General features: G+C 40.9%; 1 protein-coding gene across 1 annotated transcript in view; it reads right to left on the bottom strand.

Annotated features, from left to right (window-relative positions):
* The window catches only part of ADAMTS5 (ADAM metallopeptidase with thrombospondin type 1 motif 5), a 52,624-nt gene extending 26,624 nt beyond the window's left edge, over nt 1-26,000 (bottom strand). Inside the window, exons 1-2 of the mRNA XM_036997998.2 lie at nt 23,969-26,000; nt 15,162-15,294 (exon numbers count right to left, since the gene is read on the bottom strand). Coding sequence (XP_036853893.2) covers nt 15,162-15,294; nt 23,969-25,072 — 1,237 coding nt within the window. The 5' untranslated portion in view covers nt 25,073-26,000. The remainder of the gene's footprint in view (nt 1-15,161; nt 15,295-23,968) is intronic.
* Between the last annotated feature and the right edge of the window lie 897 nt (nt 26,001-26,897).

Below are 26,897 nucleotides of genomic sequence, written 5' to 3' on the forward strand. Positions count from 1 at the left end.
ATAGAAAAGCATAAGCTATTTTAAAGGCACACTCACATTAGACCAACATGCTATGATACTAAAAACTTATTAACAGAGAAAAATCCAGAGTCTAGGAAATTTAAGATATAATGTTGTAGCTGACAACAGTAGATGTCAAATAGATGTTATAAAGGGGAATCAAAATTTATCATGATGTCCCTGATCATCTAGGACATCCAGCTTTTACTGTGAAAGTTTGTTCATAAATCTTCCACAGAGATAATCTAAAATCTCAGGTGTGAATTGGAGATGAAGCATTTCTCCAACATTTAATTATACTAAGGAAATAATTATGTTAATCCTCCCATGAGATTTACATGTATGTGCCCCCAGAGAGTGAGAGAGTGGATGAAGAACATAAAGAAGTACCAGAGAAGATGTTTACAACTCCTAAAGTAAGGTGTTGTCATTTTCATCAGTGTTGCTTATGGTGAGTTTTTATAGCAATACAGAGGAGAGTTAGTGTGAGAGGTGAGGTTTTGGAGGAGGCAGGGTGATGGAATCAAGAAACCCAGTGAGAAAGGCAATTCTTATAATCAAAAAGACAGAGAGATATTTCTTTCCCAAGTCAAAGTACAGGGAAAGAAGGGTGAAGAGGATTCAAAACAATTTTGAAAGATTTACCTGTAAAAGAGGAGATTTGCAGAAGCTGGACCAAACTCCCTCAGTGAAACTGGCAGAGACAAGGCAGGCATGGATTTAGGGGCACAATTCACAGTCAGGGTTTAAAGTAGAGGTCCCAAAGTCTGGCTCTAAGGAAGCATTAGTATTTGTATTTGGAACCATTTATGATCAGTAGACATGGAAAAGACTGAAGAGCAGTGTGTTTGCTTTCACTAAGGTAAGCAATCTTGTTTCCAGTACTCTCTTGGTGAATCCTTAATTCTTGATTGATAAGATTGGAAATCTCTCACCTAAAATCCAGATGCAATTAAGGCTGAAACACACTTGTTTCGTGAGTGCACTTGTTAATGGCATTTGTACTTATACACTAAAATAGAAAAAAAAGATATCATAGATAACAGAATGAAATTTAGAAAATAATGTGGTTGTCTAATTTAGTATTTTCCCAAGTCCTCAGAACTGCATCTTGCTTTTTGAAATCATTATTAAAAATCAAGGTATAAATTGAAGGGCTTTTGTAGAAAATACTGATCTATTCTTAATAGATATTAAGCCATGTCATAAATACAACAGTCCTGATAATGAGTTCCCACCACGCAAAATAACCTTAGGAAGGAGTTTATTTGAATTACACTAAGGAAATTACTTTCATGGTAAATTATGTCAATGCAAAACCTATAGGGTAAGAGTCTGAATTATACTGTTAACTCAGAAATATCAAACAATGAATCCCCTAACAACTGTTCTAGTATGATAATTGTCTTTTTAAGTTGGTGTCTTTTTAAATGCATAACTATATCTTATTAAATAAATCTCAGCTTTGATAATCACAATATAGATTTAAAAAGCACCTGGCCTCCTTAAACTCACAAATGAATCTGGTGTTAGAACATGTGAGATGTTGTACATCTGAACTTCAAAGGAAAACATTGGTTCAGCTTCTTATTTAAGCAGGTATTAATTACTGTATGACTAGGGCTGACTTTTAACATTAACTTCAGGAAGGAAATTTGGTTCTTTTTCTAAACTTTGGTCTGCAAATTAAACAGAATTTCAAGCTCTCATCTTCTGACCCCAAACTGACCAATGGACAAGGGGACATAACACCACATCCTAAAAAAATGTTACAAGTAGCCCTGTAATGTGTTTACTTAAGAAAGCACGGCTGGGATGGAGCATCTGTTTCTTAATGAGGTCATGTTTTTATTTCACCTAGTTTTCCAGCTGGGATTATTGAGGTGCAAGAAGGTCTTGCCAGAGGTTGAAAAGTGAGTCAGTAGCACTCAAGGGATCAGAATCCAGAATCCTTGAGGAAGGGAACCAGAAGTTCCAATAATTGGATCATACACATCTCTTCAGACACAATGCTTATTTAGTAGTGAAGGAAAACTCCCATTTCAAAATGTTAAACATAAATGGTAAATGTTGTATCAATTATGTAATTTGGAAGAAAAAATTTTTTTCATCTTATAATTAACTCTGTCAATATTCTTTTGAAACAAATCCAGGATTATTTCCTCCAAAATGAACACTAACCATTAAAGGATAACATCAAAACTTCGGCTGTAGAACCAGATGAAATGAGGTCAGATTTTCCCTGAGCAGTACATGAGTTGTTCACCTTAGGTTTCGAAACGTCTCTGTGTGTCACTTTTCTCCTCTCTTGGGTGAGTGATTGATACAACTCACTGAATGACGTTTTGTGAGAATTAAATGATATTATGATATTAAAAGACGAGAAGTGCTTAGAATGCATGCTTGACCAATACCAAAGGCCCCCTGATGGTTAGCTAACTTAATTTGTTCTTGCTGATATCCCAGTTTGTTATGCTTTTACTTATGGATATTCTAGTCTTCAGTAGCTTTGATAAAATTTGATATTTCTAGATACCTTTGAATTGGGAAAGAAGGGGAAATTTCCTAATCATAAAAAAACCATGCCTTAAGTGTGTGATTTATTTGCTTTTTATACCACCATCAACTTACTGGGTTTCTACACACATGGTGGATGATCTACAAGCCTCTCCTAGAGAAGTACAAATTGGTTATTGGATTTAAAAACAAATCAAAACAAAACTGATGTTCAACACTAAATCTCTCAATGATGCTGGACATACAGTAAAGGCCTATTCCCACCTTTCCTCTGGGAGCCAAGAAAGACACAGTGTGGCACTGCTCCACACTGGATACAAAAAATGTTCAGTTCATGTTGAATTGAACAGTTCATGTTAAAGCCATGGGTTTGGAGGTAAATACCGAGTTTAATTCTAGCTTCCTTTCACTTCACATCTCACAGCCAGTCCTGACATCTGATTCTGGGCACTTGGCTTTGGTCTATGGTGTTTTGAGGGCCTGTGCAGCTTTTCAAAACAAGGCCCTGCTTAATCTAATCATCCATGGGAGCAGAGTCACATGCAGACCGGCCCCACCAGAGAACTCCCTCTGACCACAGCTAAATACAGGCGGCTGTGCTGTTGTGTCGCAACCACTTCCTAAGCCTCCAGCTGAGTATTTGGCTTTGACTTTTTAAGTTGCCTGATTAGCTTAAGAAGCCTGACTAGACTTTCATGGTGGAGAGACTCACTTAGCACATTTTATAATTAACTACTATAAGGCAAAGCTTTGGCAAGTTTTGAAAATTATGGATTTTGTTAGTCTAAATAAAATTAGGGTTGTTCCCCCTAGAATATAAGAAGCTGGCCGATCATCAGTAAGATTATTATTTTGAAGAACCATGTGTGCAACAGGTGAAATCTTTTTATTACAAGCCAATAATAAAAGTTTGTCAAGTTAAAAATATAAACTTAAAATGTAAACTTATATTCACTCGAAAACTTTCTATAGTCCACATTTGGATTGTAAAATGGCTGTAACCATGTTCTTGCCTCCACTCAAGGGAGAGACAGTAATGGGGACTGTGCTCTTGATAGTTTAGCTTTCTTATATGTCCTAACATTCTAGTCAGTGTTTATGTGCGCATAGCAAACAAGGAGGAAGGCAGGTTATTACTGCCTTTATAAAGTTTATACTCATCAAAATCTATTTTCTAGAAGCCTCTGTTGACATCAGTTGACTGTGTACCTCTAAAACCTAGCTCTTTCTCTAAAAAAAAATTGGGAAAAGAGAAGTGTTCTAGGTAATTTGTGGTGCATGAAAAGAATCACTTTTCATAATGCTTAACACCCTTAATTCTGACTTTACTATGGACAGAAAAGATGCAAGATAGAGACTTCAGTCTTGCCTCTATTTTAAACGTTAATTCTCAATGCAGGAAATCTTTTAGATGGAGGGGGTAAAAGACCAAACGTTTTTGATTCAAATGACTTATTTTAAACCATTATGTATAGAAAGAGGGAGATTCTATGAGAACCTTTAAGTTACTTAATCACAGTGTTATTCTTAATCAAATATATCATTTTACTGCTTCTAGAACAAGGTAGAGAAAATATGGGAACAGCCAGGACACTTTCTTCCCAGCCTATGTTTTGAGCACAGTAACATATTTGCACCGTCTGTGTGCACAAAGAAAGTTGAACATTTTGGAAGGGGCTCAAGCAAATTCACAACATTCTAGCAAAACCAAGGTCTCACATTGTCATTTCTGATAACCATACATAGCCGTACATACAATCCCCAAATCTGGAAAGTAGCAAATTTCTAATAAAAGGAAAGGGAGGAAATAAGTAAGAATGGAGTAGAATTAGAATCCAGGCCATGATTAGCTTGGACTGATGGCCTCATGCAACAACCTAAAAATAAAGCACTGGAAACAAATCAGCAAATGGCATTACCCAAAAATTCCAGGGGCTGCAGAGGCAAGACTCTGTAATCATATACAGATGGTTAGGAAATATTTTGTAGGAGTATTGTCTCTAAATTTTTAAGGCTTATACTTTATAACACATGTGCACAATATAGGCAGAAAGTGAAATTAAAGGATAATAAAGCAATTAGAAAATAAAGTGAATAAAAGTCAGATCCCTTTATGAAAGAGAAATTAAATCCATATCCTCTTATCCCCAGACCTTAAATTTCTCAAGTTAGGCCAAATGTAATGCAAAAAGGGAAATTAAGTAGGCAGTGTTTGACTGGAGAATGAATTGCAGAGAATTCTGAAGAAGTACATAGAAATTAAAGGGAACATAGGACATAGTCCTATATATTAAAGATTCAGGTTTGATTTTTTGTATAGAAGCCCACATATCTCCAATATTGTTTTCTTATGAAACTATGTTCAGTGTTCTTGTACTATTAAGGAAAGTTCTTAATTATACATATAAAGTTTTAATAAAATGCTTGTTCTAATCAGCACCTGGCTTCTGACCTCTCGGCCTGCTGTGCCTGCCTGTGCAAGCCCTTGGCCCAGGAATTCAGGAGGGGTGGGGAAGGGGATGCTCGTTTCTCCTTCCAGCTCAGTGGCCAGCTCCCAAGGGAGTTGCATTACTGACTCAGTGGCTCTCTTACAGGGCAACCTCCCAGATGCTGCCGGTGTGTGAAGAAGGATCACCACAGAATGGAAGAAAATAGTCCTTCTTTCAAGAAATTTGTAATCTCTTATTTAGAAAACCATGAGTTAGGGCTCATAATCTTGTGGCTGGATAATGCCACAGTTCAACCCTGCTGCTTATTCCTAATCCTTCCTCTACCCAGTCTCAGATGAACCAGCCTCTTCCGACCCAGGGGTTTAGAACCTGTCTGAGGGGACTTCTCTCACTCGGAGTAACAGTGATTAATTCCTGATGTACTTTCTAAATCATTTCCACTGCAAAATCAGAACACTGCCTTAGGCAGCTCTCATGTTGCTCCCAATTACTCACTCATGTACACACACAGATAAGCAGTTAGTATTGATTGAGGATCTATATTGGGTCTTACTTTTATCAGTTAGTTTAACAGGCATGAGTGGCTGACAGGTGAAGGCACAATCCCAATCCTGAAGCTCAAATGGCATATGTGTTTTAAAATCATTTTCAGGCCTCATTGTTAGTCCATTTTACAGGGAAGGAAGAGACTCAGTGAATCTCTTGCCTAAGATGAAACAGAGAACATGGAGACAGAGCTGGGACTTCATCTTGAAGTGATGAAGCTCCATTAATAAAATGTTTAACTGAATTATTATCAATGGTGCTGTGGGATGGTTATTTATGTTAAGACTTTATGTTTGTATCTTTTTTCTTAGATAATAAGAAGAGTGTCAGGAAAATTAAGGTCACGATTAATACTGAAGAAATGAAATTTAACTACTGATTTCTATTTTACAGCTGAATATATTGACTTTCGCCATTATCTTTGATTTGAAGTTATTTTAATTCTTCAAAGACAGCATAGCAGCTAGACAGTGACACCTTGTGAAATATTTTCTGCCTACTAGGAATGTGAAAAAGTTTTAATTCCTATTTAAAAAGTATAGTTTTAGGTTAAAAACTAAATCTGTTCAATAATAATTTTCAAACCATATTTTACTTCCAAAAAGAAGATGCTAAAAGATGATACATATATTAAAATGTAAATAAAATTGTTAATTAAGACAAGAGATTAAAGATGGCAGCGTGAGAGGAGAGACAGAGGCTTCCTCCTAAAACTGGATACAATTAGAAAATTTAATTGGTGCAACTAATCCTGAGAGCAACAAGAAAGAGGACGCGTCAGACTGCACATACCTGGAGAAAAGAGCACACCTCAGCAAACGGGAATAGAGACCAGAGGACACAGGACAACATCCAAACCACATCCACACCCACGAGAACCCAGTGCACCGTGAAGGGGGTAAGATAGAAGCCCCAGCCTGGCGGGACCCTAGCACCCCTCCCCCCAGCTCTCAGCAGGAGGAGAGGAGTCAGAGCAGGGAGGGAGAGGGAGCCCAGGACTGCTGAGCACCCAGCCCAAGCCATCCAGACCAGAGCACAGACACAGTGCATGCGTGGGGTCCTGGATACTAGGGAAACAGGACAGCAAGACCTGTGAGCGGTTCCCTGAGGCCAGCATCCAGGGACAAAGAAAAGCGAGTGGCGCTTTTTTTTAAAATTATATATTTAATTTTTTTTTGCAAGTGCTTTTTGGAAGTCTTTAAGGGACAGGGACCCCAAAACCAGATGGAAATGTCCCGGGACACTTAGTACAGCAGCAGGGAATCTGGGGATCTCTGGGAACTCTAACCCCCTGGGCAGCAGGGAGCACAGAGGCCCCTCACGGAAATAAATAGCTTCCCAGCCGTTCCCCATCCAATGCAGCTCCACCATTTTGGAGCAGCGGCCCGAGGCAGGCCACGCCCACAGCCACAGCGGAGATAAGCTCCATAGCAGCCGGGCAAGAATCAGAAGCCCTTTCTGCGTGCAGCTGCCCAGCACAAGCCACTAGAGGTTGCTGTTCTCCCAGGAGAGGAAGGCCACAAACCAAAAAGAAGGGAAGTTCTACCAGCTGTCACTTGTGCCAGCTCTAACTATCTCTATCACCATGAAAAGGCAAAATTACAGGCAGACAAAGATCACAAAGACAACACCAGAAAAGGAGACAGACCTAACCAGTCTTCCTGAAAAAGAATTCAAAATAAAAATCATAAACATGCTGACGGAGATGCAGAGAAATACACAAGAGCTAAGGGATGAAGTCCAGAGGGAGATTACAGACGCCCGGAAAGAGATTACAGAAATGAAAGAAAATCTGGAAGGATTTATGAGCAGAATGGATAAGATGCAAGAGACCATTGATGGAATAGAAACCAGAGAACAGGAACGCATAGAAGCTGACACAGAGAGAGATAAAAAGATCTCCAGGAATGAAACAATATTAAGAGAACTGTGTGACCAATCCAAAAGGAACAATATCCATATTATAGGGGTACCAGAAGAAGAAGAAGAGAGAAAAAGGGATAGAAAGTGTCTTTGAAGAAATAATTGATGAAAACTTCCCCAAACTGGGGGAAGAAATAATCAAACAGACCACGGAAATACACAGAACCCCCAACAGAAAGGATCCAAGGAGGACAACACCAAGACACATAATAATTAAAATGGCAAAGATCAAGGACAAGGAAAGAGTTTTAAAGGCAGCTAGAGAGAAAAAGGTCACCTATGAAGGAAAACCCATCAGGCTATCATCAGACTTCTCGACAGAAACCTTACAGGCCAGAAGAGAATGGCATGATATATTTAATGCAATGAAACAGAAGGGCCTTGAACCCAATACTGTATCCAGCAAGATTATCATTTAAATATGATGGAGGGATTAAACAATTCCCAGACAAGCAAAAGTTGAGGGAATTTGCCTCCCACAAACCACCTCTACAGGGTATTTTAGAGGGACTGCTCTAGATGAGAGCACATCTAAAACTAAACAGATGTCACCAGAGAAAATAAAATCACAGCAAAGAAAGCAGACCAACTAAATACTAACTAAAGGCAAAAAAATAAAATCAACTACCCACTAAAAGCAGTTAAAGGAAACAAAAAAGAGCACAGAATAAAACAACCAACATATAAAGAATGGAGGAGGAGGAATAAGAAGGGAGAGAAGAAAAGAATCTCCAGACAGTATATATAACAGCTCAATAAGCGAGCTAAGTTAGGCAGTAAGATACTAAAGAGGCTAACCTTGAACCTTTGGTAACCACGAATCTAAAGCCTGCAATGACAATAAGTACATATCTTTCAATAGTCACCCTAAATGTAAATGGACTTAGTGCACCAATCAAAAGACACAGAGTAACAGAATGGACAAAAAAGCAAGACCTATCTATATGCTGCTTACAAGAGACTCACCTCAAAACCAAAGACATGCACAGACTAAAAGTCAAGGGATGGAAAAACATATTTCAGGCAAACAACAGAGAGAAGAAAGCAGGGGTTGCAGCACTAATATCAGACAAAATAGACTTCAAAACAAAGAAAGTAACAAGAGATAAAGAAGGACACTACATAATGATAAAGGGCTCAGTCCAACAAGAGGATATAACCATTATAAATATATATGCACCCAACACAGGAGCACCAGCATATGTGAAACAAATACTAACAGAACTAAAGGGGGAAATAGACTGCAATGAATTCATTTTAGGAGACTTCAACATGCCACTCACCCTAAAGGATAGATCCACCCAGCAGAAAATAAGTAAGGACATGGAGGCACTGAACAACACAGTAGAACAGATGGACCTAATAGACATCTACAGAACTCTACATCCAAAAGCAACAGGATATACATTCTTCTCAAGTGCACATGGAACATTCTCCAAAATAGACCACACATACTAGCTCACAAAAAGAGCCTCAGTAAATTCCAAAATATTGAAATTCTACCAACCAACTTTTCAGACCACAAAGGTATAAAACTAGAAATAAATTCTACAAAGAAAACAAAAAGGCTCACAAACACATGGAGGCTTAACAGCATGCTCCTAAATAATCAATGGATCAATGAACAAATTAAAGCAGAGATCAAGGAATATATGGAAACAAATGACAACAACACAAAGCCCCAACTTCTGTGGGACGCAGTGAAAGCAGTCTTAAGAGGAAAGTATATAGCGATCCAGGCACACTTGAAGAAGGAAGAACAATCCCAAATGAATAGTCTAACATCACAATTATCAAAACTGGAAAAAGAAGAACAAATGAGGCCTAAAGTCATCAGAAGGAAGGACATAATGAAGATCAGAGAAGAAATAAACAAAATTGAGAAGAATAAAACAATAGCAAAAATCAATGAAACCAAGAGCTGGTTCTTTGAGAAAATAAACAAAATAGATAAGCCTCTAGCCAAACTTATTAAGAGAAAAAGAGAATCAACACAAATCAACAGAAAACAGAATCAGAAATGAGAACAGAAAAATCACGACAGACTCCACAGAAATACAAAGAATTATTAAAGACTACTATGAAAAACTATATGCCAACAAGCTGGAAAACCTAGAAGAAATGGACAACTTCCTAGAAAAGTACAACCTTCCAAGACTGACCAAGGAAGAAACACAAAAGTTAAACAAACCAATTATGAGCAAAGAAATTGAAACGGTAATAAAAAAACTACCCAAGAACAAAACCCCGGGCCGGATGGATTTACCTCGGAATTTTATCAGACACACAGAGAAGACATAATACCCATTCTCCTTAAAGTTTTTCAAAAAATAGAAGGGGAGGGAACACTCCCAAACTCATTCTATGAAGCCAACATCACCCTCATACCAAAACCAGGCAGACCCCACCAAAAAAGAAAATTACAGACCAATATCCCTGATGAATGTAGATGCAAAAATACTCAATAAAATATTAGCAAACCAAATTCAAAAATATATCAAAAGGATCATACACCATGACCAAGTGGGATTCATCCCAGGGATGCAAGGATGGTACAACATTCAAAAATCCATCAACATCATCCACCACATCAACAAAAAGAAAGACAAAAACCACATGATCATCTCCATAGATGCTGAAAAAGCATTTGATAAAATTCAACATCCATTCATGATAAAAACTCTCAGCAAAATGGGAATAGAGGGCAAGTACCTCAACATAATAAAGGCCATATATAATAAACCCACAGTCAACATCATACTGAACAGCAAGAAGCTGAAAGCTTTTCCTCTGAGATTGGGAACCAGACAGGGATGCCCACTCTCCCCACTGTTATTTAACATAGTACTGGAGATCCTAGCCACAGCAATCAGACAAAACAAAGAAATACAAGGAATCCAGATTGGTAAAGAAGAAGTTAAACTATTACTATTTGCAGATGACATGATATTGTACATAAAAAACCCTAAAGACTCCACTCCAAAACTACTAGACCTGATATTGGAATACAGCAAAGTTGCAGGATACAAAATTAACACACAGAAATCTGTGTCTTTCCTATACACTAACAATGAACCAATAGAAACAGAAATCAGGAAAATAACTCCATTCACAATTGCATCAAAAAGAATAAAATACCTAGGAATAAACCTAACCAAAGAAGTGAAAGACCTATACCCTGACAACTACAAGTTACTCTTAATATAAATTAAAAGAGACACTAACAAATGGAAACTCATCCCATGCTCGTGGCTAGGAAGAATCAATATCGTCAAAATGGCCATCCTGCCCAAAGCAATATACAGACTTGATGCAATCCCTATCAAATTACCAGCAACATTCTTCAACAAACTGGAACAAATAGTTCAAAAATTCATATGGAAACACCAAAGACCCCGAATAGCCAAAGCAATCCTGAGAAAGAAGAATAAAGTAGGGGTGATCTCATTCCCAACTTCAAGCTCTACAACAAAGCCATAGTAATCAAGACAATTTGGTACTGGCACAACAACAGAGCCACAGACCAGTGGAACAGATTAGAGACTCCAGACATTAACCCAAACATATGGTCAACTAATATTTGATGAAGGAGCCATGGACATACAATGGCAAAACGACAGTCTCTTCAACAGATGGTGCTGGAAAAACTGGACAGCTACATGTAGGAGAATGAAACTGGACCATTGTCTAACCCCATACACAAAAGTAAATTCAAAATGGATCAAAGACCTGAATATAATTCATGAAACCATAAAACTCTTAGAAAAAAATATAGGCAAAAACCTCTTAGACATAAACATGAATGACCTCTTCTTGAACATATCTCCCCGGGCAAGGAAAATAACAACAAAAATGAACAAGTGGGACTATATTAAGCTGAAAAGCTTCTGTACAGCAAAAGACACCATCAATAGAACAAAAAGGTACCTACAGTATGGGAGAATATATTTGTAAATGACAGATCAGATAAAGGGTTGACATCCAAAATATATAAAGAGCTCACACACCTCAACAAACAAAAAACAAATAATCCAATTAAAAAATGGGCAGAGGAACTGAACAGACAGTTCTCCAAAAAAGAAATACTAATGGCCAATAGACACATGAAAAGATGCTCCACATCGCTAATTATCAGAGAAATGCAAATTAAAACCACAATGAGGTATCACCTCACACTAGTAAGGATGGCCACCATCCAAAAGACAAACAACAAGAAATGTTGGCGAGGTTGCGGAGAAAGGGGAACCCTCCTACACTGCTGGTGGGAATGTAAATTAGTTCAACCATTGTGGAAAGCAGTATGGAGGTTCCTCAAAATGCTCAAAATAGACTTACCATTTGACCCAGGAATTCCACTACTATTAATTTACCCTAAGAATGCAGCACTCAAGCTTGAAAAAGACAGATTCACCCCTATGTTTATTGCAGCACTATTTATAATAGCCAAGAATTGGAAGCAACCTAAGTGTCCATCAGTAGATGAATGGATAAAGAAGATGTGGTACATATACACAATGGAGTATTATTCAGCCATAAGAAGAAAAAACAAATCCTACAATTTGCAACAACATGGATGGAGCTAGAGGATATTATGCTCAGTGAAATAAGCCAAGCGGAGAAAGAGAAATACCAAATGATTTCCCTCATCTGTGGAGTATAAGAACAAAGGAAAAACTGAAGGAACAAAACAGCAGCAGAATCACAGAACCCAAGAATGGACTAACAGGTACCAAAGGGAAAGGGACTGGGGAGGATGGGTGGGTAGGGAGGGAAAAGCGGGGAGAAGAAGAAAGGGGGTATTATGATTAGCATGCATAATGGGGGGGTGGGAGAAAGTGGAGGGCTGTACAACACAGAGAACTCAAGTAGTGATTCTACAGCATTTTGCTATGCTGATGGACAGTGACTGTAAGGGGGTTTGTAGGGGGGACCTGGTATAGGGGAGAGCCTAGTAAACACAATGTTCTTCATGTAATTGTAGATTAATGATAACAAAAAATAAAGAAAGAAAAGCGGGATTACTCCCTGATAGGATAAAACTAACTGCAAATCACTGATTAATGCATGCTTTAAATATCCTTAATTTTGATCATTTAAAGGGTATCAGATGATCAGCTATAGAAGTACATTTTTCTGATAATATTCCTTTCTCTTAAAAAAAAAAAAGCAGTTCCTGTGTGGTGATCTCCAATAAGTTCTTCACAATGGTATAAAGGGCATATCAAAGTGCGGGCAAAGGATTTGTTTGTGTTTACACAGAGGATCAAAGCCAAATTTGGCTACCCAGAAAATGAATTAAGATACAATATGAAGAAGAACTTCCAACATCGACATTCTCTGGAAGAGCTATTCCAGAAGATGATCATCAAAATCTTCAACAAAGATCCTTGCACTGTTGCAGTTGTAGCTGCATTCATCCCACCAGTTCCTGTACTTGCCATTGGAATGAAGAAGGAGATATCTAAGGTGGCTTGTGCATACAGTAAAACAACAAATTTGACTGGATCTATACTGTCGGAACTCAAGCAAGAATTAGGAGAAGTGCAAGTTACAGCACTCCAAAATCTTGCTACTATAGACTATCTACTGTTAAAAGAACATATGGGATGTGAACAGTTCCCAGGAATGTGTTGTTTTAATTTGTCTGATTTTTCTCAAACTATTTAAATTCAGTTAGACAATATCCATCATATCATTGATAAGTTTTCACAAATGCCTAAGGTGCCTAACTGGTTTTCTTGGTTTCACTGGATATGGCTGGTAATTGTAGGTCTGCTTTGGTTATGTAGCTGTATTCCTATTATGTTAATGTGTGTATGCAATTTAATTAGTAGTTTAAAACCTATACATGCTTATGTTACTCTACAAGAAGATATGTCAAGGAAATAATCAATCTTCCCATGTTTTCTTCCTTCTGCTACTTCTATAGCTTTTCTTCTTCCTTCCTAATTACAACCCTTAAGTAGAATTCGTGCCTCATATAAAAATTACCGAGTATCATAATTCTTCCAAGTGGTAAAGATACCTCAAGACAAATGCTGGGCATAGAAGCCACAGGGCATAAATCTGCAAAGAAGTAAAAAGCTAACCTTTTCAAACAATAATGCTTCTCTCTCACTTGCCAACTTTACATTTCCCTGTATGGCCCCGGAAGATGACTGGTTAGCCAGAGATGGGTAAGATTCCTCAAGGAAGGAACAACCTAAGACAGGCACAGTCGCAGGGGGGCCATCAGGTGAGAAATTGGGGATCCACAGAGGTGAGGCTTAGAACCTCACCCCCCATGTTTTGAGAGAAATCTGCATCCATGCATGTTTTGTTGCCCTTGTCTACCTTGGATTAACACATAGTCTACAGGCACACACCTGATGATCATCTACATTTATCCTTTTACAGCACTAAACTATGTTTTCTACCTTTATCTTGCATCTACCTACCACTTCAGCATTTTATTTAAAAAAAATAAATAAATAAGTGAGAAATGTGTGATTCACATATAAATCAAGTATAAAAATCAAATGAATATTCATATTTGACCTGATTGTTTATAATTCATGATGCATGATCAAAACCGAAAGTTTCTGTGATATGACTGCCCTTGCACTGTTCACCATGTAAGAACTTATTCACTATGTAAGAACTTGTTCACCATGTAAGATCTTGTTCATTATGCTTCAGAAGATTGGAGACTGTTGAGGTTGAGAATTAGGCTTGGGGTTGATTAATGATTGTGCATTGAGTCCCCTTTACAGAATTTTATTGTTGTTAACAACCATATGATCAATAAATATGAGATGCCCTCTCACAAAAAAAAATTGTTAATTAAGAAGCAAAACAGAAGTGTATGTGAATATAAATAACAGTTGGTAACATACCCAACCTGGTCCTTAAAATATCTCCACTAAATAGCACTGTTATTACTGTATTTCAGATGTGAAAACTGAAGCTTAGAGAGTTTAAATAATAAGACTAATGTGACACAGGCAGACGTACTTTTAGCAAGAACTGAGGCCAGATGTGTCTAATTCTAAGTACCAATTTCTCAAGCACCTAGTAGCCTAGGTCACTCCTTAGGAAGTATGCATTACTAACTGCTGGGACATTTTTCAACAATCACCTTGGTCCTAAATTTATAGTTTTAGGGTTTAGATGTGTTTCTTATGACAAACAAATGTGGTAAGTGATATTTGAAAATGAATCCTGTCGACTGTTGGTCTTGGTTTCATTTGCTCTGCTATTAAAAAAAAAAAGAACAAAAAAATGAGCCAAGAATGTTTACCATAAACTACTGTTTACCTATGACAGGAGCCAACTATCATTACTCACAATGGGATAAAACATGATACATTTCTGTGCAAGCTGAATAGCCCTGGATGAGTCCATAGAGTCTTGAGTCTTAGTTGAGGGACATCTCTGCATTCCATAGTCAACTATGACAAATTTTGTCTAAGAGTCATTTATGGAAGCTTCAAAAGATAGTGGCAGTAGTGAATTTCTCTTAAACTTTAAAATGACACCATCCAAAGGGAAACATCTACTGTGAGCCTAAATTTACCTTCCTTCTCCCTTATTAGTTAACCCTGAAATTACAAACATTAACAGATGTAATCCGTAGTGTACATCTGAACCTGGAGGAATCTGGAATTAATTGCCAAGTGTTTTGGTTCCTGTTGCAGCTGTTACAAGTGTTTGATTTGGTGAGGGAAGAGAAAAGGCACTGCATACCGATTTCATGAGCCACGGTGAAGGCTGCGTGGAGGCCATCATCCTCAATCACAGCACAGCTGCGCTCCGGAGAGCATATGGTCCCAACGTCTGCCATTCCCAGGGTGTCACATGAATGATGCCCACATAAATCCTGCCCGGGAGAAAGAAATCATTAAAATCAATTTACATCCAGAAGGAGTCACCTTGGAGAGCCACTTGTTCACTCCAAAGGGCAAGATCGGTCTATGTGTATGGTATCACCTGTTAAGCTCTGGAAATGTCCCAAAGACAAACTAATGGCACCAACTCTTGTAAGCTTCTCTGGGCCCCAGAAACACAGAAGGATAAGGGGACTTAAAAAAAAAAGATGTCACAGGATTGTAGCTCGTCCATTACAAGAGCAGCTGCAGCCATCACAATGCTGTCCTGCATAGATGCGGACACATATGTCATGTATCCCTTCACATATGGTCATGCTTAGGAAAGCTTTAATATCCTGCCCTCAGTTCATGCTAAATTGATCAGATGCCTGGCCTAATCATTTACTTTCCATCAGAGTGGCAAACCTCAGCCACATATTTGTGGCAAAACATAAATTTGGCAGTAATTTGGATAGGAAACTAAATTGAATCCTTTAAAAGTAAAAGTCAGTGCAAGATGTTATTACTATGTAACCAATGTTACCTACTCAATGTCAACATTCTCTTCTAACTCTTCTCTATTTTGCTCCATAAAAATCCAGCCAAGGTGAAGACTGTTTAGAAGATATACCCTATGATCTTCTCTCTAGTACACTTTCAGGTCCTTATTGTGTTCCCCACATTATGAGATTCCAGCTGTGATGAATTACATTGTTGCCACCATGTTATTATAGCTGCAGAAAGCTCTGACAAGTAGCCCTGGTGAATCAAGTCACCAACCCAGCAATAGCCTCCCAAAGTTTCCTGTGTATCCTCACATGTCATCCCATGGGATCTCAAACTACAGCTGTTGAGAACAAATCAGTAGTTTTTAAAATTGAAATTGGTACACACTTTTGCATAATAAATAGTCTCTAAGAGAATAATATACTACAATATGTTTTTAATCCACTTTTCCCCCAATCATTTTAAGTAGCTTTAAGACCAAAGATCCAAGTCACAATTAAGTGACTGCTAGATACTAAAGGTTATTTCTGCACACACGAATTTTTTTAAACAAAGATTTGTTTGTCTTCACAATTTGGAGTTTGTTATCTTCAAATAATAAAATCCAAGAATTGTTTCCCTTCTGATTCCTTACTTCATTCATAAGCTTGGATGAAGAACCACAGCAAGTGGAAATGGCTCTCTTGCTTTGCATATAGCTTAAACTGGATTCTTAATATCTCTCTATTTACTGGTGATCAATTACTCATTAGATGACATCAATTCTCCTTGTTATCCTTGAATTGCATTAAATGCATTTGGCCCCTTGCCATGGAAATGTGTGCATGTGACAAAATTATGAACAGAAGCAGTTATTTTTTTTAACAACATTGATTAAATGCCTTGACTGAAGAGCCACCCTCTTCACATTTTTGTAACTAGAGTTATATAAATTGGCAACCTTCTCATTTCACTCCTGCAATTTCAAACACTGGCAGCCAGTTATTGTTCCATTCTCAAAATTTACAATGAATGCCTGTATTTCTTGGTGATCCAACGTTCATTCCAATGTATTGAACCTTGACTTGTGCATCAAATTAGTGAGTACAGTACATCACACTCCTGTCTATTTATTGGTGGTGACTTACAACACCATTTAAAAGTATAAACCTTATTTGAAGTTTAGACTTTAATTCAGAGCAGAAGTAATCCTTACTATTCAGGCAATAGCATTTATCTATCTATCATCTATCTCTGAATCTGGAGGCAAGGTATACTGAAGAAATGTGAGTCATATACAGTATGTGCATAAGAGATAAATGCATTTAAAGTGCTGATGAGTTTTCCTGCTTGGTTAGCTTAAATCTGAAGGCAAGCTCTAGCTTTGCTAATGTTAAAGATGGTTCTCTTCATGTTGGATCAATATTTTATCATCATGGTGTAGACAGAACTGCAGTGGAAGATTTAGTAAAATGTAAGGGTTGCAAGAGTATGCAGAGATTTAATTATGGGCTCGCGGTATTGGCCAGGAGACATGACTGGGACATTGTATCTAACTCAAAAGTAGAGCAAAGGTGGTCAGCAAGATCAAAGAAGATTTGATAGGGAGGTCACTGACATCCACCAGGTGTGGCCATTTAGAGGATTATGACTATAGCAATATCTGTGATTTACCATGGAATTTAGAAGGACTTAGAGTACCCCAGACATATCCTTGTGGTGGACTGGGGGGGCAGGGAGCCAGCAAACTATGCTGCCTTGAGAAGCAAATGCCCAGAAGATAGTAGGACTTGGGAAATCCCAGTGGTCAGTACTGGGTGGGGAAAATGAACCAAATAGACATAAGAATGTACAAAGTGTTACAAATTACAGGAGCTGTAGTATTTCTAGCCTTGACTAGAAGATTGGCCTCTCATGCAGCACAAACGTTCTGACAGAAGGAGCTAAAGGAAATACATGCTGGTAAGTGCAGATATCATCACAACTGTAGCAACAGCAGAGGAGAGTAAGCCTGGATACCTTGTACAGGAGAATCTGGAGTTAAATAATAGCAACTTCTGTTATCGCGATCAACACCTGGTGAGGGCAAGCGTGGAGCAGGATGGAAGGGCATGGAAGAGGGTTTAACTGGCCTTGGATATGGATCTGTCTACTCAGTTCCTGTGAAGAGAGGAATTAATGATAGGGGAATTAACCTGGTATGGCACTTATTTTAGTCCTAAGGGTTACAAACCGACACTTACCCAGTGTAATTCATATTTATCCTGTGGATACGACACCTGAGGTGTCATTTGCCTTTCTGGCTGCCTGTACAGAGATTTCCAAAACAGCGTTCTTGATTGGGATCTCAGCTGAGACTACATTAATGGGGTCTGTTAGTCTGATCATTACAATGACTCATGTTATACAATCTCTATCCATGCTTCTGGATATAGTGAGGTAATACCAAACATATGGAGCCCAGCTGGATTAGAGGCCAAGGGATCCAGGTACATTTACTCCTGAAACAATTGTGTGCCCGCAGTCTGCCAGACATTGTGCTAAGTGCTGATGCTGTGGTGAATCAGTAAGATCTGATCCTGTACCTTAAGAAACATCATGATCTAGTGAGCAAAACAGATGTGCAGGAGAAAAGCAGATTTTGGCATGCTATTCTGAACAGACTGTCCAGGGTATGCAGAAGAGGAATTGGTAAGTAATCCTTGAAAGAATCAATGAAGTGTTTCAAAGAAGGTGACTGGATCCTGAGGGATGGACAGAAGTCTGACAGTCTTAGAGGAAGGGTAATCTAACAAGGGAAGATTGGTTAATACAGAGAATTGCAAAAGGCACAGTATGTTTTGGGAATAAGTTTGTTGTGGCTGGAGTGTATAGGATTTGTTGGGTGGAGGGCATCAGGGGAAGCTGGAGAGAGTCTGCACCAGAGTTCCAAGATAGGAAAATTTCTCTAGTAAATGTGAGGTAAGAAGGGGAAGGATGGAACAAATTGGGGACTGAGGAAAATAGATGCTAGGGAGTCATTTTGAAGAATGGGAATGGAAGTTGATTAGAGAGAGAGAATGTGAATAGATGACATTTTAATTCTCACTCTTTTAGAAAGAATCATTATGTAAGTCATCTACATGCCTTGAAGCAAAGTTGCTTCATCATTAATGCAAGGAGTTTAAACCAGGTGATCTCTATGGCCTTCCAGCTATACATGTGTTGGTATTAAATGAAAACATATACAGATGGAGAAATTACAGCTCAGAAGCAGTAAGTGTCCAAAGCCAGCTTGAGACTGGTGAGGCTGAAATCCAAACCTGTATTTATACATTCCAGTTCCTGGACTTACTTCTCCATGGTACTGTTAGATTATCACATGTGTTATTCTCGACATTACTCTTATCTTTCACATTCATGATGTATGCTTGCTCGAGAAAATTCCTGTTTTTGCAACAATTAACGTAGCATGGTCTTCATATCTATGGAGTATTTGGTAAAACTCAATAATTTAGAGAATACTGAATATATTAAATGCACTGAGAAAGAAATTCCATAAAACAGACATGCTGGATCAGAAACATAGAGCCATCATTAACTTACCTCTCTCACTTGCCACATTTAACCAGTCACTCTAAGTCACTGACTCCATCTACCAAACGTCTCAGGTAGCTGTCCTGTTTCTCATTCTTTCTATTATTCCTCTGGTTTGGACTATCACCTGAGGTGTCTAATGGGTCCCTTTGTCTCCTATAAATTCCCTACCTATATTCTGCCATCAGTTTCCTTCTTAGAGCCCAGATTTTATAAGATTCCTCCCAAATTTAAATGATCCTTGGAATAGACTCTTGGGAAAAGGGCCACTTTAAAACTTCTGAATCCCTCTCTGTTATTAATAAACGACTGAATGTCTGAATAAATTAGTTATATTTTTAGTTTTGAGAGCATTAGATGATGCTGTTTCTGCCATTTGTCAGCTGTTATTCCAAAAAGATTATCTGTTTCTCTTTGTATGAATGTCCTTACACAAATTATGGTAAAGATACTATGGTTGCAGATTGCTGAAAGGGTTAATTGTAAAATGGCTTATGATTGTGTATAGTACATAAGAAATGCTCAATAAAGGTTGCTGAATCCATATGAAATTTATTCATCCTTCAAGGCAAGGGCCAAATCAATTCTACCTTTACAATAAAGCCTATGTATAAAGATCAAAAGGCAGAATTGATTGCTCCTCCTCTCTCATTTCAAAGATTTTGTTTATAACTGTTACAGCATTTATCAGAATTTTCCTAAAATTGGAGTGATTTATGCATGTCTCTGCTTCCTCTCCCCTGGTGATAAACACAGGTGATCAGAGACCAGGTATTTTCCATCTTGCTGCCTCAAACACAGATGACACACATAGGCATATGCCAAATTTGAGTACACTGAAACAGGTCCTGTGTGCTGCAGTAAGTTGTCCCTAAAAGACTTAAGACCTCTCAGAATCTTCTTCATAATTTATTTACTTACATGGTTGTAAATTGAGAAGTAGATGACTTACATAACATTGCATTAGTTTCAGGTGTACAACATAATGATTGGCTATATGTGTATATTGTAAAATGATCACCGCAGTAAGTTAACATTCATCACAAACTTTTTCTTGTGATGAGAACATTTAAGATCTACTTTCTTAGCGGCTTCCAATTCACAATTTATTTTTAAAATGTCAACTAGAGCTGCTTAGGCTGCTCCCACTCTTCTCATTTCTGGATTATATATCCTTTTATTGATTGGAGTTGACCAATAGACTACGAACCCTTGTTAAGGGTTCACTTTTGACTTTAAATGGGATTTGAACTCAAATATGCGATTGAGTTAGTCAACCCAGTCAACATGCCAATGTGGGAACAAGGACGCAGTTGTTCCTCCTCTAAGTTTCTGGTCTCCTCTAGGGCCCCCGATTGTCAGAACCTAACAAGGAGCCAGCTGGTAAAGAAGGCATGCTGCCTGTGGGGCCCGTACTCCAGCAATACAGGGCAGGGCATAAGAAGACGTGTTAGCTGAGAGAGAACTGTGTAGTCTGTAGCTGGTTCAGTTTCAAGCCAGTTTTCCAGTCCATGAAAGAGTGAAACTTGGAGTGAGGCGGTGTTAAATAATTTCCCGCTTTGTTATCAAGCAGATAGGCTTTGTTTACAGAGTAGATGGTATCCAAAATGGGTTCAAGAGTTTGTTTGAAGCCACCATTTTAAAATAAAAGATGAAGCCAGGAACAAGGAAGGGATTCTGGAGAGCAAAATTAAGTCCTGAGGAGACTGGATTTCTACTATTTGATAGCAGAAGTGGTGTGAATACCAGCATAAATGCCATTCCAGAATGAAAATACCTCCTATGCCAGAAAACTGATTGGTGTTAAGTTTCTCTGATTAAAGCAGTGCCCAGTGCTGGGGTGTAGTCCTGACAGTGAAGCCTGTTGGTTTGATAAATCAATTACTAGCACTGTTTTGCCGACTCAACACCACTGTTCAAGGTGGCCTCATCTACTAAACAAGGGTGGAAAACATATCCTCACACATTTGCTTCATGTCTGAAAAACAAGCAATTTAAGAGATGACATCTGGACACAAAATTTGAACAGTGCTCTGAGCCCATCAAAACATAGATCTGATGGCTTGGCATCTGGCTGCTAAGCAACATACTTCTTACATTCAAAACAGAGTTGTAAAAGTAGAATCCTGGTGCCAACTCTGGGGACTTCTCATTGAAAGAAAAAAAGCCATGGAAGTTTTTCTTTAGATCTTCAGATATCTGATTTCCATGAGACAGGAGAGCTCAGATCATTTCTCCCTAACCTTCCTGTTTTCCACATTTGGAAGTAGTAGGTGGAGATTAACTTTATATTTTCAAATATTCTTAAATGAATGCTGCATAAGGGTCTTGTTATATTGTTCTCAGTCCCCCTAATGAACAGCACTCTTTTAAATTAGATATATATATTCATAATACACATGCTTTTTCAAATATTTGGTTCTCATCAAGTTAGATGTATATACCAGAGGCCCAACCACAAACTAAATGAGATTTGCTTTACTAAAAGTATGCTTCTGCTTGGCAAGGTGGCCAGGAAGGGCCTATGTAAAATATTTTCCATCTGTAGACTAGCTTAGAAACCATATGTCACTGTAATACTTGTTAAAATTAAGATAGACCATTAAGCTATTATCTATTTAAAATGTACTGATATGTTTCAGACCTTGGAAAATAGGAATTGTTAACTACCCTACTGCAAATGATAAGGAAACCCAGAAAAAGCAATACTCAGACCATTTAGAATCACGGACTAGTTTGTTTGTTTTTATTTTCTGAGAAGCAATTAGGAAAAATAGGGGATAGGAGGTAAGGAGAAATATGGGTCTTCTATCAATTTTTATTTCCTTTTAAAAAATGGAATGTACATTTGTGTTGAAAAATGAAGTGAACTATTAAAATGACCTACTCCGGAGCAGTATGCCTACTGTAGTGTTTTTTTTCCTCTGTCTTGAGGGAACTTCCTTTCATAAACTCTCTGAAGCCTTCTTCTTGGCAGGCTCTTATGATGTAGCAAAGCAAGAAATCCAGACATGGAAAGTTGCTTACCAAAAGAAAAAAAAAACAAAAACAAGACTTGGAACCCAAGTAAGAAAGGGATAATTTTACAGGAGAACTTCACACAGAAGGCTACAAAAAGAATGTTCTTTCGTTTCAAAGATTAATGTTGTGCAGAGAAATTAAAGGATGGTTTCCAGGAGATCACTTAATGAGAAAGATTTTCCATTCTGCATAGCACTGTGTGCTGCCTAGCTTTCCCTAAACTGCTGCCCTCTGAAGTCTTTGTTTACATGTGGTTTACATTTACGTTCACCCCAGGAACCACAAGTGTTTCTCCACTCCAAATTTATCAACACTTTTCCTTCATACCAGGGGTGACTTGGTAAAAATAGGAGAATTAGGTAGTGGAGCAGTGTGATTCTGAAACCTCCTGCAGGCATTATTGAATTTCCTGTCCTAGTCTGGGTGCTCCCCTTCATACCACGATTTTGCATAACATTTCAAAGTTTTTAAACCTTCATCTATCCTGGATAGATCTCAAACCCTTAAAGAATGAGCCTTAAAAGTTGATCCTTACCAGACATCAGAAAGGCATGACTTAAAACTGCCAATCAGAATAGAGTTGTGAAAACTTGAGTTTCAGAGCTCTGAGCAAGCCAGGCTCAAAACCACCCCAGACTTTGTGTCTGAATGTCACACTTCTGTGGTGGTCTGACGATTGTGCTTCGGAACTTCTGTGTTCCTCCCAGAACCTCTGGGCCTGTGAAATTCAATTTCTTTCCCTTCTTTTAATCATCTTCCTTAAAAGAGGGAAATCCTGGGAAAACAGTCCTTTCTCCTGTCTTGACTCTTTGCCCAGGTATTGCCACACTGGGGTTTCAAAAACATATTCACCCAGAACCCAAACCTGCAAGCTGGATGTCCCCGTCTCTGGCAGCTGCAAGGGCTTGTGGTGCCCTGGGCAGCTGGGCACAGGAGTTGCTAAGGAACCTCACAAGATTGGATTTCTATATCCTCCTAGCCTTCCTGCATTCCTTCTGCCCCAGGAACCAAGATTCCACAAGATGGACCTGTAAGAATTCAATCAGGAAGTCAGACTGAAAAAAAGAGTCCTTCCTTTGGAAAGTCCTCCTTCAGTTTAAGTCATAGAGGAGGTTCAAGTATGAAGGTCTGGACATACAGAGAGGAAGGTCATGAATAAAAGTGACTGCAACATATGCACCATCAAGCCCTTTCCATCAAGGTTGAACAGAGTTATGCTTTTGGGTTCGTTGGAAAGTAGAAGACCCAGGATTCCAAAGACAAACCTATTTTCCTCATTTCCCATGTAGCTATGTACATCTTCCCAAGCACCCTCGGCCCTTCTAACTATACTTATGCATCTTTGACACCCTACCTCATACTGGAGATACCCTGCCTGCCTGACCACCTAAACCGGTCTGGTCATTTAAGGCAGGCACTGCTGCCGGGGCCGCCCTGAGTACAACAGGAGGGCTGGAGGCTGGGTGGGTTTCCTGCAAGAAGCAGTTAAGCAGATCCACAGTGGTAGGCAATTTGTGGCAGAAGCAAGGCCGTCCCCCAGGCTGGCGCTCTGACCTACCTCCTTGTACCAGGGCTCAGACCACCCACCCAGGCCAGACCTACCTCCCGAGTGAACAGGATGGCCGCGTCGTAGTGCTCCTCATGGTCATCCCCCAGCTGTTTGTGCTGGTGCTGCCACTTGCAGAAGTTCTTGAGCGTGGTGGCCGCGTTCTTGCTCACCTCCAGGCTCTTGTCCTTGTCGCCCAGCACCACCACCTTCACCACGGCCAGGCGTATGTGGTTCTCGATGCTGGCGTGGCTGTACAGCCTGTTGGCGATGGAGGCCAGAGTCAGCAGGTAATGCTGCAGGCCTCGGCCGTACATCCTCGCCATGGACGCGTCAGCGACCAGTAGCAGCTCCACCTGGCGGGCCCGGGAGATGGAGCGGCGCCGCCGCCGCCACCACGTCTCTGGTCCCTGGACCCCAGCAGACATGGGTACAGACTGGTCCGCAAACTGCGGAGTCAGGGCCCAGCGTAGGGAGGGGTTGCTGTACAAAGGAGTGGGCTCGCGCGACCCTGAATAGGACGTGGGGGTCTCACAGCTGGTGCGCGGCGGTAAGGCCTCAAAACTGAAGCCCTCGCGGGTGTAGACGTGCAGGATCCGCGCAGACCCATCTCCATACAAGCGCCAGGGCTTTGCCTCCGTCCAGGGCCCGCGCAGCAGCGGCTTCAGGGTGTAGCGCGCGTGCTTGACCGCGAAGAAGCCGTCGAGACCACCGCAGAGGTCAAAAACAGCCAGGGAGCGGGGGCTGCCGTCCACTGTGCCGCGGTATAAACAATGGCCCCGGTGGCGCCGGGTCGCCCTCGGCCCGCCTCCTCTGGGCACAAAGCCAGCGGCACCCACCGAGCCATCCCGCTCCAGGTCCAGGAGGAACCTCCGGCCGCCCACGTAGAGGAGGTAGCCCACCTTGCCGCCGCCCGAGTAGATCTGGTCGATGCTCTGCACCAGCCCGTCGCTCCTGCGCTGCGGCGCCAGGGGGTGCGGGTGGCCGGGAGGCTCGGCCCGCTCCTGCGCCTCCTCCCCCTGCCGCCGGCGGGGCTGGGCGAACGCTGCAGCAGCCCGAGGCTGCCCGGCTTTATCCTGGGCAGGTGCCGCCGAGGGGCCGGCAGCGACCAGGGGCAGGCGGAGCGCGCACAGCAGCAGGGACGCCCACCCGAGCAGCATAGTGCGCTGCCCGCGGGGAGGGGCTGCGGGAACGGGACTTTACGGGTATTTGTTATTCGTTGTGGAAGTTACAGGGGCGGGAGATGGGGGGCACACACACACTTGCTTGCAAGGTTGAGTCAAATGTCGGTTGGAGGGGGACCCAGCAGCAGGGCCAGCCTGTCCAGGCTGCTGTGCCAGCGTACGAACTTTTCTTTGTTGATTTGGAAAATGTTTGGATTCGTTCTTCGGAAAAAGAAAAAATAAAAATAAAAAACGAGAAAAGTCGGGCCGTGGAGATTCAGCAAATAGTAGAAAATGGTCAAAATCCAAATCCAACCTCAAATGCAGCCAATAACGCTGCACCAAGAAAAGTAAGGAAGGCGCCGCGCACCAGCCGGGCAACTGGTGCGTGCGGCCTCCCGCCCTCTTGCTGCTCCGGACCTGCAGGCAGCTGGGGTTCCAAGCTCCGGAGCCCCGTTCCTTTCGTATTTTGTGGGTTTCCTTGACTCTACTGGACCCAGGAGGAAGGGAAAAAAGAGAGGGAAAAAGCTATAAAAATTAAAACAAAAAATGCAAGGGGCAGCCTGCGGCTAGGCAGTGAAGCGGCGCGTCCGCGTCTCTTGGATGCAGTGTCTTCCTGCCCGCCGTCATCCCCAGTCCGCCGCTGCAAGCGCGGAGAGCAGTGCGAGCGCTGTGAAGATGCGAGGAGGTGGAACAATGAATTTATAGCGGCATGCCATCCTGCAATGGCAATTTCGACAATTCGTCACTGCAAGCTGCCTCTTAAAGGGAGAGCTTCCCCCACCACTCCCACCCTTCCCAATGCGCGCCTAATCAGATGGGGGAGGGCTGGCCAAGGGGTTGATGGAGGAAAGGGAGACCGGGAAGAAGGAAGGGACCCGGAGAGGTGGAAGGAGGGACGAAGGAGGGAGCAAGGGCGAGGGGTTAAAAAAAAAAAAAAAGTATTCGGGTAAGAAAAACAGATTTCCTCGGCCTCATTTAAAGCCGCAGAGGCTCCGGGTTTGTCTGATATTTCACAACCAGTAAGGGTTGGCTAACCTCGGCTTACCTCATCTCCTGAAGGGGTGTTTTGGTATGTTTTTAAAGTTACTGAGGCATTTCGAGTCTCTCCTGCCCCCTTCACTCCTGCGTCTCCTTCCCTCGGTAGGAAGTTCCTGACGCAAGTTTTTGCCCCGTGCGAGCCGGTGCACTTCGGCCTCGCAGACCTTGCAACTCCGTCCACCGGCTAAGGGCTTTCAGCTCCCCGTGCGCCCCCTCGCCCCACGCTCCTCTCGCCTCCTCCCGGCGGTCCCGATGCCGGGTTTCCTCCCTCCCCATCCCCCGGCCCCTTCGCGATCGGAAGCTCGCCGGGGTCGGGGCTAGGGTGACTAACTTCTCCCAGTCACCAACAGAGGGGCCGGGCAGCCCTAAGAGCCGCAGGCGCTTCCTGGCGCGACGCGGCGCTCCGAGTGCCGCGGTGCCCCAGGGCCGGGCCGCCCGCGGCCAGGGAACTCCGGGCCTTTGTGTGCGAGCCACGGGCTCCCCCACCTCTCAAGCTCGCTTTCATCAGTGCCCACTCTGTCACTTAATCCCGGACGACTGGAACTTCCTGCTTTAGGAAGGCAGGGCGGGAAGGAGTTAACTCTTGAAGGGAACTGCGCTCATTTTTTTCCCCCCATAAGATTTAGAAAAAAAAAATAAATGTGTCCACACTTTTCTTCTTAATCTTGCTTAAATGATAATCAAATGATAAATACTGCATTCCTATTTCACTCTCCTAAATCACTTACTGCCCTCGGCCCTGAACTACTGTCATTGAAAGACATTCCTTTTAGGAGAAAAA

This window comes from Manis javanica, chromosome 3 (genome assembly GCF_040802235.1).
Source record: "Manis javanica isolate MJ-LG chromosome 3, MJ_LKY, whole genome shotgun sequence".
In the NCBI taxonomy this organism is placed as follows: domain Eukaryota; kingdom Metazoa; phylum Chordata; class Mammalia; order Pholidota; family Manidae; genus Manis; species Manis javanica.